The 16,588-nt window shown below is 36.5% G+C and overlaps 2 protein-coding genes across 4 annotated transcripts; one reads left to right on the top strand and one right to left on the bottom strand.

Annotated features, from left to right (window-relative positions):
• Nucleotides 1-1,507: 1,507 nt before the first annotated feature.
• On the top strand, nt 1,508-7,690 carry LOC132614406 (mitochondrial arginine transporter BAC2). Of its 3 annotated transcripts, none has more exons than XM_060328855.1 (7): nt 1,508-1,652; nt 2,748-2,948; nt 3,064-3,139; nt 3,388-3,483; nt 4,690-5,206; nt 6,103-6,238; nt 7,178-7,690. In XM_060328855.1, the coding sequence occupies exons 2-7, from the start codon at nt 2,832-2,834 to the stop codon at nt 7,370-7,372; spliced, it is 1,137 nt and encodes a 378-aa protein (XP_060184838.1). In that variant the 5' UTR covers nt 1,508-1,652; nt 2,748-2,831; the 3' UTR covers nt 7,373-7,690. The 3 variants fall into 3 exon arrangements, with proteins under 3 accessions (XP_060184838.1, XP_060184840.1, XP_060184839.1); XM_060328857.1 differs by lacking the exon at nt 7,178-7,690 and adding an exon at nt 6,734-7,166; XM_060328856.1 differs by lacking the exon at nt 1,508-1,652 and adding an exon at nt 2,402-2,538.
• Nucleotides 7,691-10,793: 3,103 nt separating this feature from the next.
• Nucleotides 10,794-13,556, bottom strand: LOC132614518 (uncharacterized). Its single transcript, XM_060328984.1, has 2 exons — nt 12,814-13,556; nt 10,794-11,176 (listed from the first exon to the last, which is right to left on the bottom strand). The coding sequence occupies exons 1-2, from the start codon at nt 13,320-13,322 to the stop codon at nt 10,939-10,941; spliced, it is 747 nt and encodes a 248-aa protein (XP_060184967.1). The 5' UTR covers nt 13,323-13,556; the 3' UTR covers nt 10,794-10,938.
• Nucleotides 13,557-16,588: the final 3,032 nt, after the last annotated feature.

The following is a 16,588-nucleotide window of genomic DNA, read 5'->3' as shown; positions in this document are numbered from 1 at the left end:
TTTTTGTTTTGAATCTTCCAAATCATTTCCGCAGGAAGGCTTTTCTGTTATGCTACCAATACTTCAAAGTACAAGTATTGTGCTAGACATACAGAGCACAATTGGTTGAAGAGATGGGGTGGTTCTGAGGAACTGAAGAAAAAGATGTGGCATTGTGCATGGATGTAGTTACTGAGTTCTCTTTTTTCTAGAAGGAAAAAGGGTCAAATTCCCAACCCCTCTGCTACGAGAAAGGGATTAAATTTGCCCTCTGTTATACCTTTGGTTCAAAAATACCCTAAAGGTTAACATATCTTTGGTTCAAAAATACCCTAAAGGTTAACAAAGTGATCAAATATACCCTCCTCCATTAAGTTTGTTCAATGTGGATGTTAAATCTCACATGACACTAATATTTTAGTGATGTGGACACACGTGACATGCCACCTCGCCACCTCCAACCCATTTACCCCTTCATTCAGTCAGACCATTCCCCTGCCAAATGGCCACCCCAATTTAATCACTATAGTTCAAATAATTTAATTGATGAATTACAACTTCAAACTATCGGGGTATTTCTTCGTCAAACTGTTTTTCATTTTCTCTACAATCTTGAAATGATAAAATGAAGTTCTTAAGTTCTGTACTGAGCTTAAACCAGATTAGTAGTATTCTTAAAACCATTTATTTCTCTTCCCCTTCCATTTTCAATTCCGAAAAACTCATACTCTGCTAACTTGATGCTAGCTTAAGCAGAAACAATGGTTTTAGTTGTTCATAAGTGCTATTATTAATTGTTGGATCTGCATCCTACCTACTTGAATATACCACACACCCCTATATTATTTTGATCAAATGAACTACTCAAAACATTTTAGCCACAGTTAAGATGGTAAATTTTACTATCATTCTAGCACCCAAAAAGAGAAGCATTCTCTGGTTAATGGGTGTCGAAGTATTTGGAGACTAGATTTTGGTTAAGTGAAGATGGAAATGGTGGTGGTCCTGGCGGCACTGATAGTAGGATGAGTAGAGGTGCTAGTAGTGGAAGAAGTGAAGGGAGGGGTAACTGGGTTGAGGTGGCACGCTACGTGTGTCCATATCATTAAAATATTAGTGTCATGTGGAATTTAATATTCACGTTGGATAAACTAACTTAATGGAGGAGGGTATACTTGATTCACTTTGTTAACCTCAAGTTTTTTTTTTAACTCAAAGTATAACGGAGGACAAATTTGACCCTTTTCCCTTTCTAAAATAAGAGGGCCTAGAGTTGTATTATTTTATATAATCGGTAAACGGGTCATGGGTTAAAATAATTGAGTTTAGGAATTTACGTGGCTAATTTTTTTGTGTTGTGAAATTCAAGTCACACTTCTATCTATAAAAGGATAAATATATCAAGTATCTTAACGAGGGCAAATTTAATTCCAAACTATAGACCACATAAATTTGACCCTTGGCCCAATAAAAATTTCTATACGGAGCTTCAACTCGGACAAGTGAATATATTACTTTTGCTTGATCAACAATTTTACATTTTTAGCCCTTATAAGGTTTTCTAATTCCAGCAATACCCTACTAACAAGAACAAAGCACTATTCTCCTCGTTCCTTTTTATTTTCTTCTCTTCCTTTTCTCCATTTCTGCGCTCTCTCAGTGGCATATCAACGGTAACCCTAAACTTCTCCTCCATCACATTTTTTGCGATTTCAATGGCATATTGACACTCTTTTCTCCTTTACTTTTTTTATTTGCATTTTGCTTCTGCTTTCAATATCCAAATAGACGTGTGTCTCACCATTGCTTCTTTTTTTTTGAATGAATCGTTGCTTTAATTGTACATAGTTGTAGTTTGCGCTAGAAGGAAGGTGTATTTGAGCTATGGAAATTTTATTCATCTTGTTAAATGTTTGAATTGAGGAGTTATGCGATTTGTTGAGAAAAGTGTGTATTTCCTCATCTCCTTTCTAAGTTGTGCTTCTCATCTCCTTTCTTCTATCTGTGTTCTTTCCCTTGTATGTTTGTTCCTAGCGATTTCCCTTTCACTTGGTAAATTCCTTTGTAATTCCTGTGATGAGTTAGTGAAATATATCAAAAGCTTATTTGGGTTTGAGTTGTGTTGGTCTCATTATTGGGTTTGTTTCATCGTGAGTACTCCAATAAAAATGGTGGTATTAGATCGATTCAGTGGTGGAAGCGACCCAGCGGGTTGGATTCTTTGGGCCGACCTGGCTTTACTTTTGTTATTTCTTTTTCCGGACTGCTTTGGTTTGTTTTTCTCTGAGCCGAGGATCTATCGGAAACAACCTCTCTACCTCTCATAGTAGGGGTAAGGTCTGCACACTCTGCCCTCCCCTCCCCAGATCCCACTTGTGGGATTACACTAGGTATGTTGTTGTTTCATATCGTTGGAGTTAAACTATTCATATCGTTGCAGATCATTTGTTTCTCCCCAGGAGATTAGTTCCCGTTTGTACAATCAGATTCTCTTTCTTCTTAATTGCCTAGTTCATCAAGGAAAAGACTATCCTTTCCATCTTCTTTGTTTTCACATCTGTGAGTTCTCTTGCTTTATCTTCTTGACCCGACTAGGACCCCAAACATCTTCTTGACCGGACTGTGGCTTCTATATAAGTAGCAATACATGACTATTAATGTTTGAAATTATATATCAAGGATCAAAATAACCTTACACCTGTACTACCCGCTACTGGATAGAGCATATGAAGTACTAACTCTTTGTGTCACTCTAATTGGAATTGCAGGGAATTGTGAATCTCTGAATAAATTGATTGTGACTCGAGGAGAGGAGCAATTGCAACACACAGTAATCCACGTTAATCTATCGAATGAACGAACTTTTGACGAATCCAATATTTGCAACGCATGCAGCTGTTGCTGCAGGATCGGCTACATTAGCCACTGCTATCAGTTACCCTCTCGATAGCCTTAAGGTCCTTGTACAGGTGTGGAAATTGATAATAACCTTGAGCATTCACTTAAATGATTACCTTACACTGAGGGAAGCATCTTTAATGTCTTCTTGTGCTTTGGTTGTATGTTCCGTGGAATGAAATGCAGGTGGGATCAGGTAGCAGTAAACAACTCACTGGTGCTGATGTCCTCAATAGGGTTAGAACATTGTCGGGAAGTTCAGGTGACTCGATCAGCTATTTTTATTTTGTGGTAACTATAGATAATGCTAGTATGCTCTCTCATTTTACTTCATGACCAAAGTTATTGAGATGATTTGTCAATTTTATGAGTGCTTTCATGAGAAATACATGCATTATAGGCCAAATAAAAGACCGACCAGAAAAGTTCATAAATTTTCTCATATTGACGACTGTTTATATGAACATCTTTCTTAAATATTAATGTTTTTTAATCTTTTAAACATTGAAGGCTTGTATAGTGGTGTGGGGTGGTTGACACTTGGAAGATCATTGGGTTTGGGAGCTCGCTTTGGTGTTTATGAAATATTATCAGCTTTCTACAAAGGTAAGATTTCTTCAGTTGCTTAGGTGTTTATTACGTAATCTTCTGACCAGAAAATCCAAACCTGGACCGAACAGGATTTTTGCATGATTATGTTGGTTTAAATGCTTGTCTTGTAAATGAAGTTCGAGAATGTTCACTCTGTTAAAGAAAAGGTATTGGAAAGAATCACCCAAATAATAGACGAAGTACCTTAAGAAAGGTCATTGTGACAGCGATCAAAGGACCCCACTAGAAGTTACTTTACCATATTCCAAAACAAATGGTTTTAATAAATTTCCGACCTTAGTTCGTCTTGGACCATATCTAGAACTGTTCTCAATAGTTTCTCTATGTCAACAACGAAGAATAAGAAACACCATTATTTTTGGAGTAAAATAAAATTTCTTTAACCATTATTTTCTTACGATTAGAAATTTAGAGCTTTTCCTATCAGTAATATATTTAATATATTTTTTTTTTTTTTGGAAAATGGTAACTTTGTATTCCTCAGGCATTAAGGGATATGCTGGCCACCTCCAAAAGGAGAGCTACATGGTGGTAATAATTACAGAAGTCCTATGACTTCCACTACTTGTAATGCATCCTCTATACTATTTTCTTTACACCAAAAATATAAAGAACTAATACAATTCCATTTGATCTTCTGAATTGAGTTGGATCTGCCTTAAAAAATTCTGTCATTTCTCTCCTTCCATATGTTCCACCATATACAAGCTGGAATTGTTCTCCACCATATCTTCTTACTTTTGCTACTGCCCCTTCTGATCCAGCAGCTTAAAAGATCTGCTGTGTGTTCCGGCATGGTCCAACTTTCCTTGGATAAACTGATAAAAAAGGCCCAAACATTAGTTGTAACTTTACAGTGAAGGAACAAATGGTTGTTTGTTTCTGCTGCCTCTTGACACACAGAGCAAATTTAATAATTTTATGTACAGATGTTATAAGAAAGAGTTGAATGATATGCCAAATGGAACAAAGAATTGGTCAATTTGGCCATAGATAACTGAACCAGCTCAATTGGGACGACAGAAGAATATCTTTTTCAATAAACCTATAATAGCAGTGGAAAAGAAGGGAATGTTGAAATGATGCACAACCATATTATACAAAAGAATTGAATACTTTTGAGTATCACTTGCTTCTTTTCTCATTATACAGGTTTGGGTGCTAACAAATCTGTTTCATCTGCACTTCCTTCTTAATCAGATGGTCGAGAGGACAAGTATGTCCATGTTTCTGAGGCTCTGTTGGCAGGAATTGCTTCTGGAGCAGTGGAATCACTAGTAAGTTCTCCATTTGAACTTATTAAGCTCCGTGCTCAGGTTACTTCTGCCTCCCGAATTCGCAGCTCCACGTCAGTTGTTGAAAAGGCCGTTGTTTCGGCCTTAACGGCAAAGTTGCTACCGGGATATTCCCAGGACATTAGAGCTTTGAACAACACAGTTGGTCTTTTGACCACCCTGCCCACCAAACATCCCAATTTGGTTACTGCCCTGAAAGATTATCCATGGATGATGACAGGGTCTGGTAGACCCCCATCTATCTCTGATGTTAAGAGGCCGTTAGACATCATATCTTTGGAAGGATGGGGTGCTCTCTGGAGAGGCATGAGATCTGGACTTGCTCGAGATTGTGTGTTTGGTGGTATATTCTTTTCAACGTGGCAATTCCTACATCAAGCAATGGTTGAATGGAAAGCAGTTGGTATGGATCCCCCACCTAGGTATTACTTCAAATTCTTATGTTAACTTGGTCTAAATTTTTGTTCCAGTCCTGGTTTCCAATTCTGACGTTTGAATGTTTTCTGGACATGTCTTTGGAGAAACATTTTGAAATATTTTCCATAAACAAGTTCTTTGGAAAAAAGCTCGTGCTTGGATGACTATCTTTTTCCTGAAATGCTTTGGATTGGATGTTGTCTAAGAAACAGAAAACTAGAATTGTGACCTATTACTTTATGAAAGTTTCAATCAAACCCCACATTAAGAAATCTACCCCCATATTATAAAGTTTTGAAGAATATCCTTAAATCAATGTGCATTAGACTAACAAGGTTTTTGCACCATAGTAATATAAGGCACCATAGTAAAAAGGTGAAAACATTGGAAGACTACCCCCATAACTCTTGTTTTAGATAACAGTAGTTTCCAGGTCAATTTGTGTGTGCCTCGATTATTCTACCATGTACCAACATCCTCCCACCAATACGGATACTAGATAACTCTGCCTACCAACGCTTAGACCAATAGGAACAAAAGCACCTAACCTTTTTTTTTTGGCCTTTGTTGGGACTTGAACAAGGTTTTTTTCTAAATATTCACAGTACTAAGCCTCTTTATAGACCCCCTGAGATATATTGATTTATATCTGACATGAAACGGTGTGGTGAATAAAGAGTGTAACAGCTATTGCTTTCAGGCTTGCCGCTTTAACTTAGTTGGATTAGCCTTCTGTTGTTCAACTTGAGTTATGCTTGACAAATGGGTTCTCCCCTAGAATAAAATTTCTATATACCAAGTGACTATTTTGTCACTTCATTATTCCAAGATAGAGACATGCCCTATTCAAAGTTTTAAATGACTTTGATGCTTATTAACCATTTACCTTGTTCTCGTTCAGATCTGATGAAGAAGTTGGTCCATTGTCTCCGTTAGCTGTTAGTCTTGCAGCTGGATTCTCTGGTTCACTTGCTGCTGCTGCTTCTCATGGTTTTGATACTGCCAAATCTCGTTCACAATGCATTGTGCTGCCTAAGGTGTGTTGCCTTACCAGTGATTCAATCATCTTTAATTTGATCACCTGTATGATATTTTGCTATATGAATATCCACCCAGATACCTTAACGCTCAAAGAAATCTTGGGTGGTCAATTTATGTAGCGGAATATACGACAAGTATTTGGGAGCTTACTAGTCTCAGTACAATACGTATTTGTTAGTTAAGCTCATAAAAATCTGAGTAGGGAATATACATGATGTGGGATTAGTTGGTGTGTCAAACAAATTTCTATGGTCAATTCAACTTATTGGCCTTAGAGTTGGAACTGCTCAATTCCATTTTGGGTTGTGGGGGGTGTGGGGCACAATGTCGTCAATCAATCAATTAACACCTCAATCCCAAATTACTTAAGGTTTGCTATTGAAACCCTTGTATCCATTTCACTCTATTCAAGCCCGAAGTAATTTCTAGGTAATCTGTATTTTGTGGGTGTAATGGTGTATAGCTTCTCTCAAGTGCTGCTTCTCTGACAGGATCTATGCAGGAATTCATTAGTTGATGGCGAACATTTTTTTGTTCATAGTGTGGCAATTACAGTCCTGGTGCAAAATCATGAGACTGTATAGGTCTTCTTGAAACGATATATCTTCTGTAGGTTGAACCTTTTAGCACCCATTCCCATTTGGGAATACATGCATTGTCTATGAGGTTTAGTATTGGTGGTCGTTGGATGGAGGGTGGCGTAGATGAGAATGTGTATTTGTAACGGTATAATTGGAGTATCTGTTACATCAGGTTCTGTAGCGGCTACAATGGTACTTTTGACCTGCTGTCCTCAGATTTTCAACGGTTTTAGATGCATTAAACATGGGTTTCTTGGTTGTTATTGTGATTATACTTCGTAGGGACATTTGTGGTATTCTCTTTCCCCCAGGCCTTTTGGGTTATCCTCTTTCCTTTACACTCTTTATATGCAGTTTGTATCTATGGAGAGGAGGTTTCTTAAATGGCAACTGCCTGGGAAGAGATTTGAGAGATGGACTGGGATCCATCCTGCAGATAGGAATATCTTATTTCGTGGCTTGGGATTGCGGATGGCTCGCAGTGGACTTGCATCCTTTGTGGTTGTAGGTGGTTATCTTTTTGCAGTTGACAGACTCCTCCCCAAGTGAAGGGAACAAGACGGGAGGAATTGAGGAACTAAGCAAATTGAATTATGATTAGCCGTGTTAACAAGTGCACGCGGAATTTTCTCTAAGTATCTACCAAAGAGAAGCATATTTTTTTTCTCTAGAACAAGCTTGGAGACGACTACTCGCACATTAATGTTGGTTAAATGTTTGGCTTCTTTTTTGGCTTCATTATTTAGATATTTTGTACCCAATTTGGCTATTAAAGATGTGAATAACTAGCAATAAGCACAAGCGTTGTTTCTCATATGATTTCAACAATGTAGACGATTGATAGTAACATTTTGTACTTGTACGATAGTGATGGCGCAGGTGATTTAACCTAGGGATTGAATGTGTGGGATGCATGTATTATAAGCATAATTAGTGTTATTCAAAAGCTACATTTGGTCCCATCAATATTTTTTTGGCTAGTCTGCTTGCCAAACTCATATCAAGTCATCATCTTTTGTTTTTTTTTTTTTTTAAAAAAAAAAGCAAAGAAAGAAGCAACTTAAAAAGAGAGGGTTAAACGAGAAGTTTGTTTCATGGGAAAATGTACTTACCCCCACATCAATCTTTATCCAATGTCTTTATATCAGAGAAAAAAAACCAAGACAAATTTGACCAATAAAAATAACTTTACTAACAAGTTGGATTAGGGCGATCAGCCCCAGCATGTTCTTTAGCAACCCTAATTCATACTGGTTTTCAATTTCATTAGGTCATTCCCACACCAAGCAAAATGAAACTTGCGACATCTAGAAATTGAATGGAAGTTGCCTTAGTTTACAATTAACTAAGTCGTTTAAAAAGTATACACTTGCACGGTTTGGACCGTAGTGTCACTCATTAAAGTAACCTGCACACCCTTGGCTAGAAAATGGTATTAGTAAATGGATTAAATATTATAGTTAACTGAATATAAATTAAATTTTGAACACCCTTAAAATAATTGAGATGGATAGCTTACAGGTAAAGGGTGTTCAATTTTACCTAAAAATTACGGTTTAAAGATTGCGTCAAACGCTGGTCATCTTCTTTCTTTAAAAAAAACATACAAATAATGTATGAAGCTACTTGCTTAATTTGTATTTGCACTTATTTTATCCATGTTACGACTGAACTTATTTGTATTTGAGTTATGAATTGCTTTTGATTTATTCTTATATTGGTTTTGGAGTTACGTTGGATCTATTTGTTAAAGCTCCTTTAGTCATTTTTCTTTCCTTCCTATTTCCTAGAAAAGAAGGTGTATTGTTAAAAAGAAAGACAACTTGTTGAAGCTCCTTTAGTCATTTTTCTTTCCTTCCTATTTCCTAGAAAAGAAGAAGGCGTATTGTTAAAAAGAAGACAACGACATCTAATAGCAAGTTAGCTACCACTTATTTTATTTTTATTTTTGTTAAATTGCTTATGTGAACATTTTAATTATCCAACTTGGTTCTCTTTCTTTCTTTCTTTTTTCAAAGAAAATTAATTAGTCATTATCTCTAGGCATGAGATCTGCTGGATGGTGTTCAGAAAATAACTACCAGAGCATTTCAGCAGTTATTCGTGCAATCAAATTTAGCATCTAAAGATGCCACAGATTTCATTATAACAGGAGAATCGAGAGTAACGTATAGACAACAAGCTAAAGCACATTGAGGAAAGTTCCTGATACACAGGCCACAAGATGAAAAAGAGCAATGACAAAATAAACACCAAAGACATTACTCGATAACAGTGCTTGAACCACATATACAGTTGCAGACAAGTTGCTACACTTTTCTCCAGTCTCTTGGTTAAGTGACGTTCAAATCAACCTAAAACTATTCTTGTAGCTAGAATATCTGGAGAGAGAGTTTGAAAGCTAAAATCGACCATGACAATTCCTTTCAGCAAACTAAGCTCAAAAGAAATCAGTAAAAAGGTGAGCAGATGAACGTCTATAGAGTCCCACCATTGTCGTTCAACCAAAAACTAAGTTCTTGTCAAACAGAGAGAGAAAGAGCAGGCAAAACAAGGTCAGTGACCAATTTTCCAACCAACAGATCCTTTACTGAAAAATACAAATTCTGACAAACAGATTCTTTACTTCAGTATTACTTTTTTGCAAACCAGATAAAAAATAAATGAGCAAGAAGGTTTACTGAATCAAATGCTTCTCTGACCTTATTTTCTCCAGCACAATAGGTATTATCGATAGGTAATGTAAGAATATTATTGATCTAAAACAACATTAACCTTGATGTTGGATCCACCACATTAGGTATTTATAGATGACTAAGCTGAACCTTTGCAGGAATTCATTTGCCTATTAGCTGAAAAACAGCTTGTCCTCTAAGCTGCATAAATGCATTAACACTATTTAACATCGTAAACCTTAGTACCTTACCATATAACATGTGACACTTCTGTCGACAAAATTGATGGAGGCAAGTAGGCATTCATACTGTACAAGAGATGGTTTCCACACCTATGTATGTTAATGCACAAAGGTATACTATAATTCAATCAGAAGTCCCTTGATTACTTCAAAAAACAGGTGAGATTCTTTATTACATACGACAGACATCTCGCCACTGATTAAGACAATCGAGTTTAATCTGACATAAGCTCACAACCAAAAAATTAACAGTGAACAAATTAACACCACCATCATTAACAAAAAGTAGGCCCTCAATCCGTAAAATCTCTAACCATGAGACTATCCGAATATTTGGACCTAGCACTTAAAGAACTTACTGGTAGTTATTAAAACAAAAGTATCAGGCAGGTTCTGGGATAACAAATATAAAGCTCAATGCAAAATAACCGACTCAAGAGGTTGTAGATCATAAAAGTTAAGAGTATACGGGGCTGCCTCACCCAAAATGAAATGCATGTTGCCTCAAGAAACTAATCATTGGAAGCATGAGTCCAATATTTTACATTTCCTATAGATCGCTGGAACAGCGTTACCATCATTAGCTTATTCCAACTTACTCTAACATCACTACTTGCCATTAAACTTCTCCAATATATGCATAAAGAGGTGAATGTGCAAGAAATTAAATCACCCGATTTAGTTGTTTATGCTGATAAGAAGGCACATAAGAATTCAATCAACATCACGACCATCACACATATCATCCATGTGGTTATTGTGATTTCACTTGCTTATACTGCATCAAGCAAAAGATCAGACCTTTTGCACTCTTCATCGCCTCCAACCAAAGAGGAGTACAACATCCAAAATATATCAACTACTGAAACAACAGTACTGAAATCTTTTATTAATGTTTAAGCTAATTTTTAGTCTCAGGCGAAAAAGGAAGGAAAATTCTAGCAAAATTGAAAAAACTTCACAAAATGTTTTGGATATTGTTGAAAAAAAGCAAGACATTACAAAAAATAGGAAGAAACTAAAACACAACTCTCCTCCAACTATAACAAATCGTGAAATTAAAACTACATAATTCATTTCTTTATGTTCATCTTTGCCGAACAGAACTAACGAACTTTAACCCCATCAGTTAAACTCTCCAAAGTACTAAAAAATTGATCGAGCCATAAACTGCAATATACTAACACATAAATCTAATTCAGAATACCACTAGCAAAGAGAAAAGCATGTAAATTAAGAAACAAGCATACGCGATCAGCCCACGATGCTCATCCCCACAAGATGCCAGTTCAACCACAAGCCTAGTGCAAACCCGCGTGGACCATATCACAAAAGCTCCCGTCACCACCTTGATGACCAATCCGCCAGGTAAAAACAATGAGATCGCTGATAATATCACAATAGGCAGCATACAATATCCGATCAGGCTGACACACCTGTACAAGTATAGCGAGATTAAATTAGCACCAATACCAGGTACTGGTAGTATAGCGAGATTAGTTTAATAGCGAGAGCTCAAAGCTTTGAGGCTAAGGAAGTAATAAAGGAAAATTTAATATATCATGTGAATATAAAGTATTTTTAATGTCCAAAGAAAAAAATCATACTAGAGAGGTAAATATGTACAAAGAATTAAAAAAAATTGGGAAAATTACGCTCTATGTCTACTGGGAGAAAATATTTTACGCCGGGTAGCTCGTATTTTGAGTTTGTTACCCGGTTTAGCCCCTATTTGTGTCCAAACACCTTTGATACACTATTACACTTTTATACAAAGTTGATACATTATGTATAATGCTTTCCCCAGGTATAGGTATAACAACAACAGCATACCCAATGTAATCCCACAAGTGGGGTCTGAAGAGGGTAGAGCGCACGCAGACCTTAACCTTACATCGTGGATATAGGGAGGTTTTTCCCTGAAGAACTTGGCTCGAGTAACACATAACAAGGCAGTATGGAAAAGACAATAAAGAAGTAAAAAGGCATAGCAAAATAGTAGAGAAAGTGTAACTAAGCATTCCGAGCAAATAATGCAAAGCAGAAGAAACAAAAATTAGTAGTAGAGATCTAAGTACAAGCAACTACAAAAAATAATGTTAATAATGTCTACCGACCAAGCCTAACCCGCAGGAGAGTGAGCCAAAGCTCAACTACCGTCTAATCTTCTACCCTAACCCACGACCTCCATATCCTCCTATCTAAGGTCATGTCCTCATTAAGCAGAAGCTGCGCCAGGCATAATGTTGTATAATATTGTATATTGGACTACGTGGCGTAAAATTCTATGTTGGGTTGTATAATCTTGAAACTTCCTCAAACAAATTACTATGTGATTCTTCCTAACTTTTCTTTACCCAAACAAGATACTCTCTCCGTCCCAATTTATGTGGTACCATTTGACTTGGCAAGGGGTTTAAAAATAAAGACTTCTGAAATTTGTGTCCAAAACAAGTCTTGTGGTTGTAAATCATTGTTTCTAAATATAGAAAACATTCCTCTTGGGAGAAACTAAATTGGGACGGAGGGAGTATCACAATAGGAAACAACATACAATATATCCAATCGGGCTAACACGCACACCTGTACAAGTCCAAATTACCATTTCGCCCCGCGAGCATATTGAAAACAATGCACAGAAACAACGAAGCCATAATAACCCAAACCAAAATAATCCCAAAATGAAGCTTTCCAGCAAGCAACTGAAACAACCCAAACGCCATAAGAAAAATAAACGGCCCAGATAAATCAGCATCTTCATGTAGATCAGCTTTAACCCTAAACGGATTCAAAATCGAAAGGGCCTTTTGGTAAATTTGCTTCGTATTATATCCCTACGATTCATCTTCTCACCCACCTTTTTATCCTTTATGGTACCTTTTTATAATAGCTCTACCTCGTACCCTACTTTTCTTAACGGGTTATCCCTTCAAATTACTGACGTGTGACACTATGTAACAACGTGAAATAATTCAATCTATCCAAACGTTGTACCCATCAAAACAATACAATACAACACAATACATTATGAAACAATATGTAACAAACCATCCAAACAGAGCGTAACACACACCTGTACAAGTCCAAATTACCATTTCGCCCCGCGAGCATATTAAACACAACATAGAGAAACAGCGAAGCCATAATAACCCAACCCAAAATAATCCCAAAATGTAGCTTCCCAGCAAGCAACTGAAACAACCCAAACGCCATAAGAAAAATGAACGGCCCAGATAAATCAGCATCTTCATGTAGATCAGCTTTAACCCTAAACGGATTCAAAATCGAAAGGGTCTTTTGGTAAATTTGCTTAGTATTAATCCCTAATTCCTCTAACAACGGCGGTTCGTCCTCGAAACCCGTGCCGCCAACGCCGCTACCGATAGCGGAAGCGAATTGTGGAGTGGAGAATGACGTGGAAGCAGCAGCGGACCCCACATCGAAGGACATGAAAGGTATGCTAGGGTTTGTTGATGATGATTTTGGTGGTTGAAACGGTGCCGTTGGAAGACGCCGTTGTTGTGGGCCTGGGTTACCGCCTGACGGGAAAACTACCGGCGGCACGTTGAATTGATTAGCCATTAATTTTAGGGATTGGAGATCTAGATTGGGTATGATGTGTAGAAATTAGGGTTGGGTTGGGAGATTGAAATTGGATCGGAGTTAAGAGGAATATACAAAAACAAGCTTTGATTTGGGTGATTAATTAACACAGAGATGAAGCTTTCAGGCTAAGGCAGCAAATGCTGTCAAAAATAAAGGGGAAATGTGTTAGTCTATTATATTTAGCAGGATCTTTTAATTAATTCACCCGAAAATGTAATTCCCATACTCCTATGTTATGTGAATTACACATCGAAAGTAATGATTCAACTGTCATATGTTGGGCTAGGCATAAAATACCGAAAATCGAATTATCGAACCGAACCGGCTATTTCGGTATTCGGTAATTCGGTTTTCGGTTCGGTATTCGGTACTGAAAGATAAAATTTGGTAATTCGGTTTCGGTATTCGGTATTTATAATTATACATTTCGATAATTCGGTAAATACCGAATACCGAAATTAAATGTACTGTACAGTCTGTACACCTTAAAGGAGTAAGGGGCTAAAGGCCCATTTTAAAACATTTTAAGTCCAAAGGACCAGCCCAAATCCGAAAATGAATCCAATAGTCACAGATTTAGGCCCATTTTAAAACATTTTAAGTCCAAAGGACCAGCCCTAAATCCCTAACACTTCAGTACTTCATCTTCAATTCATCGTCTCATCGATCATCACTCAGTTCAGTGAACTTTGGACCTAAATCCCTAACACTTCACTACTTCACTTCACCTTCATCCCTAACCGACATCTATCATCTCAGCCTCCAAAAACGGTATCACCTCAGCCTCCACCGTCGCAAATCTCATCAACGACCAATATTATTCCTCGTGACCTTCACATAGATCAAAGCTCTCAACAACATCACAAGCCCTTAAATAGACCAAAGATTAGAGTCCGTATCTCCACTGTCATCTTAACTCTCTTCATTACTATTCAAATTACTTAAGCTTCCAATTACAATCAGGTTCACCATTATATCCCTCTCTCTCAATCTGCTCTATTAGTTCTCTTCATTAATATTAACCTGATCTGATATTGTAATGTCTCTGTTAATTTCCGGTTAGAATCAATTTTTTTTATATGGGTCTGAGTTTTTTGAAATGGGTTTTCTCTAAATCACGTAAAAGTGTAATTTGAAATGGGTTTTCTCTAAATCATGTGAAAGTGTAATTATTCTTGAAATGTATTTTCTCTAAATCTTGTTGATCACTGTTAGTCTTTTGTTATTGGAAGCTGCTGTATTATGACTTATGAGATCTTGGACTAAGAATTTATAAGTAGCTACTTTTTGGGGTTGTCGTTTGTTATTGAAATAACTTGAGGATTTTTAAAGATCTAACTAGAATGTCTTCAATTCTGGAACTTTTGTCCAGTTTGGTATACAATTTCTGCCCAATTTATTTTAAGAATATGTTGTTGTTGTTACTGCATAGTATACTTGCATTCTAATACAGTGGACTTCGACTTCAATATGGTATTACCGAATACCGTACCGAACCGAAGTTTAATTTACCGATTCCCGAATTACCGAACCGAGGTTTGAAAGTTCGGTATTTGGTATATGCTTTGAATTACCGATTACCGAATTACCGAACCCGAACTTTGAAAATACCGAACCGAATACCGAACGCCCAGCCCTAGTCATATGGGTGAAATTTTATGGATAAATTAAGTAGGCATTTGGCCATAGAAACCAAAAAAAAAATAAAAAAAAAATGAAATTTTAAAGTTGGAGTTGTGTTTGGCCATAATTTTTATAAATATTATTTTGTTGTTGAAATACTTTTACAACAAGGTTGTGTTTGGAATTTTCATGGCTAAATAATAATTTTTTAAAAAAAGTGAAAAAAAAATCGAGAAAAAAGTGAATAATTCTTATGGCCAAACGGGTTATAAGCTGTCACGCGCTTTTTGGCGATTATCTTCAAACACTTGGTCTAGTTAATTTTGATGTGTGTTTTAATAAATAGTTGATGATATTACAGATAGAAATGCAAATACCTAATAATTTAGGTAGGTTCTCGCAAAAAAATTATAATTCAGGTGTATTTTTAACTATTATCTCTATTTTTAACGAGCTTCCAAAAAGAAGTTACAAGAGTACTAGAGATGTAAATATTTATAGAGAACAAAAATTATGTGATCCTTCCTAAATTTTCATTATTCAAACAAGACAAAGATTAGCGCTCATAGGGTCATACCTCAGGATATATTTATTTTACTCCTTGTGATACTATTTCACTACCTACCATAATTATTGAAGAATCATAATATTGTTAAACGTCATATCATCAACGGAAAAGAGCCAAAATTAACCCTGAACTTTGGAAAATAGTCCATCCATACCCTTCGTTATACTTTAGGGCTAATTATACCCTTACCGTTATACTACAGAGTCAATTATACCCTTATACCTAACAGGTTCCACGTGACATCATCCCAGCCCTTCAAAATTATTTTCCCCTCAAATAATTTTTTTACCCACTAAAATAACCTAACCCGACCCGACCCGAATTTTTTTTTCCAGCCAAAGAGATAAGGACCCAACCCATTACCCCTTGGCTGGAAAAAAAAATCAGGTCGGGTTGAGTTATTTTAGTGGGTAAAAAATTATTTGAGGGGAAAATAATTTTGAAGGGCTGGGATGATGCCACGTGGCAGCTGTTAGGCATAAGGGTATAATTGACTCTGTAGTATAACGGTAAGGATATAATTGGCCTTAAAGGATAACGAAGAGTATGGATGAACTATTTTCCAAAGTTCAGGGGTAATTTTGGCCCTTTTCCGTATCATTAATAGAATGATATCAATTATTTTTTTACGCTCTAAAAAAAATACAAAGTAAGGCAAATAAAATAGTTTACTTATCCACTAGTATATATATTTTTAGAAATGTTCACATTTATTTCTTAACCTTACCAGTAGTTTCATTTTGACCATCACAGAGGATTGTTGTGGTAATCTAAGAAACAGTTAAAAACTTGAGAGGACCGTTTTTTTGAAAAGGTTTGCCAATTACTAAAGCTTCACTCTAAATAAGTCATGAGGCTGGCAGAACCTAAGTCATAAACCAAAAAGTAAAATGATGTTCATTTCCTTTCATCAAGTAGGTAAAGTAAACGAACCACTTTGTCTTAAATTCGTTCAGAACAAAGCATAGAACGAGGTGATTGGAAAGGAAAGTGACAAGGGCAGTCTTGTTTGGCGTGAATGTTGTTGGTTCGGAAATAGAGCACAATATTA

Source organism: Lycium barbarum, chromosome 10, assembly GCF_019175385.1.
Source record: "Lycium barbarum isolate Lr01 chromosome 10, ASM1917538v2, whole genome shotgun sequence".
Lineage (NCBI taxonomy): Eukaryota > Viridiplantae > Streptophyta > Magnoliopsida > Solanales > Solanaceae > Lycium > Lycium barbarum.
The sequence above is the reverse complement of the archived record's forward strand: the minus strand, read 5'-3'. Positions and strand labels throughout refer to the sequence as shown.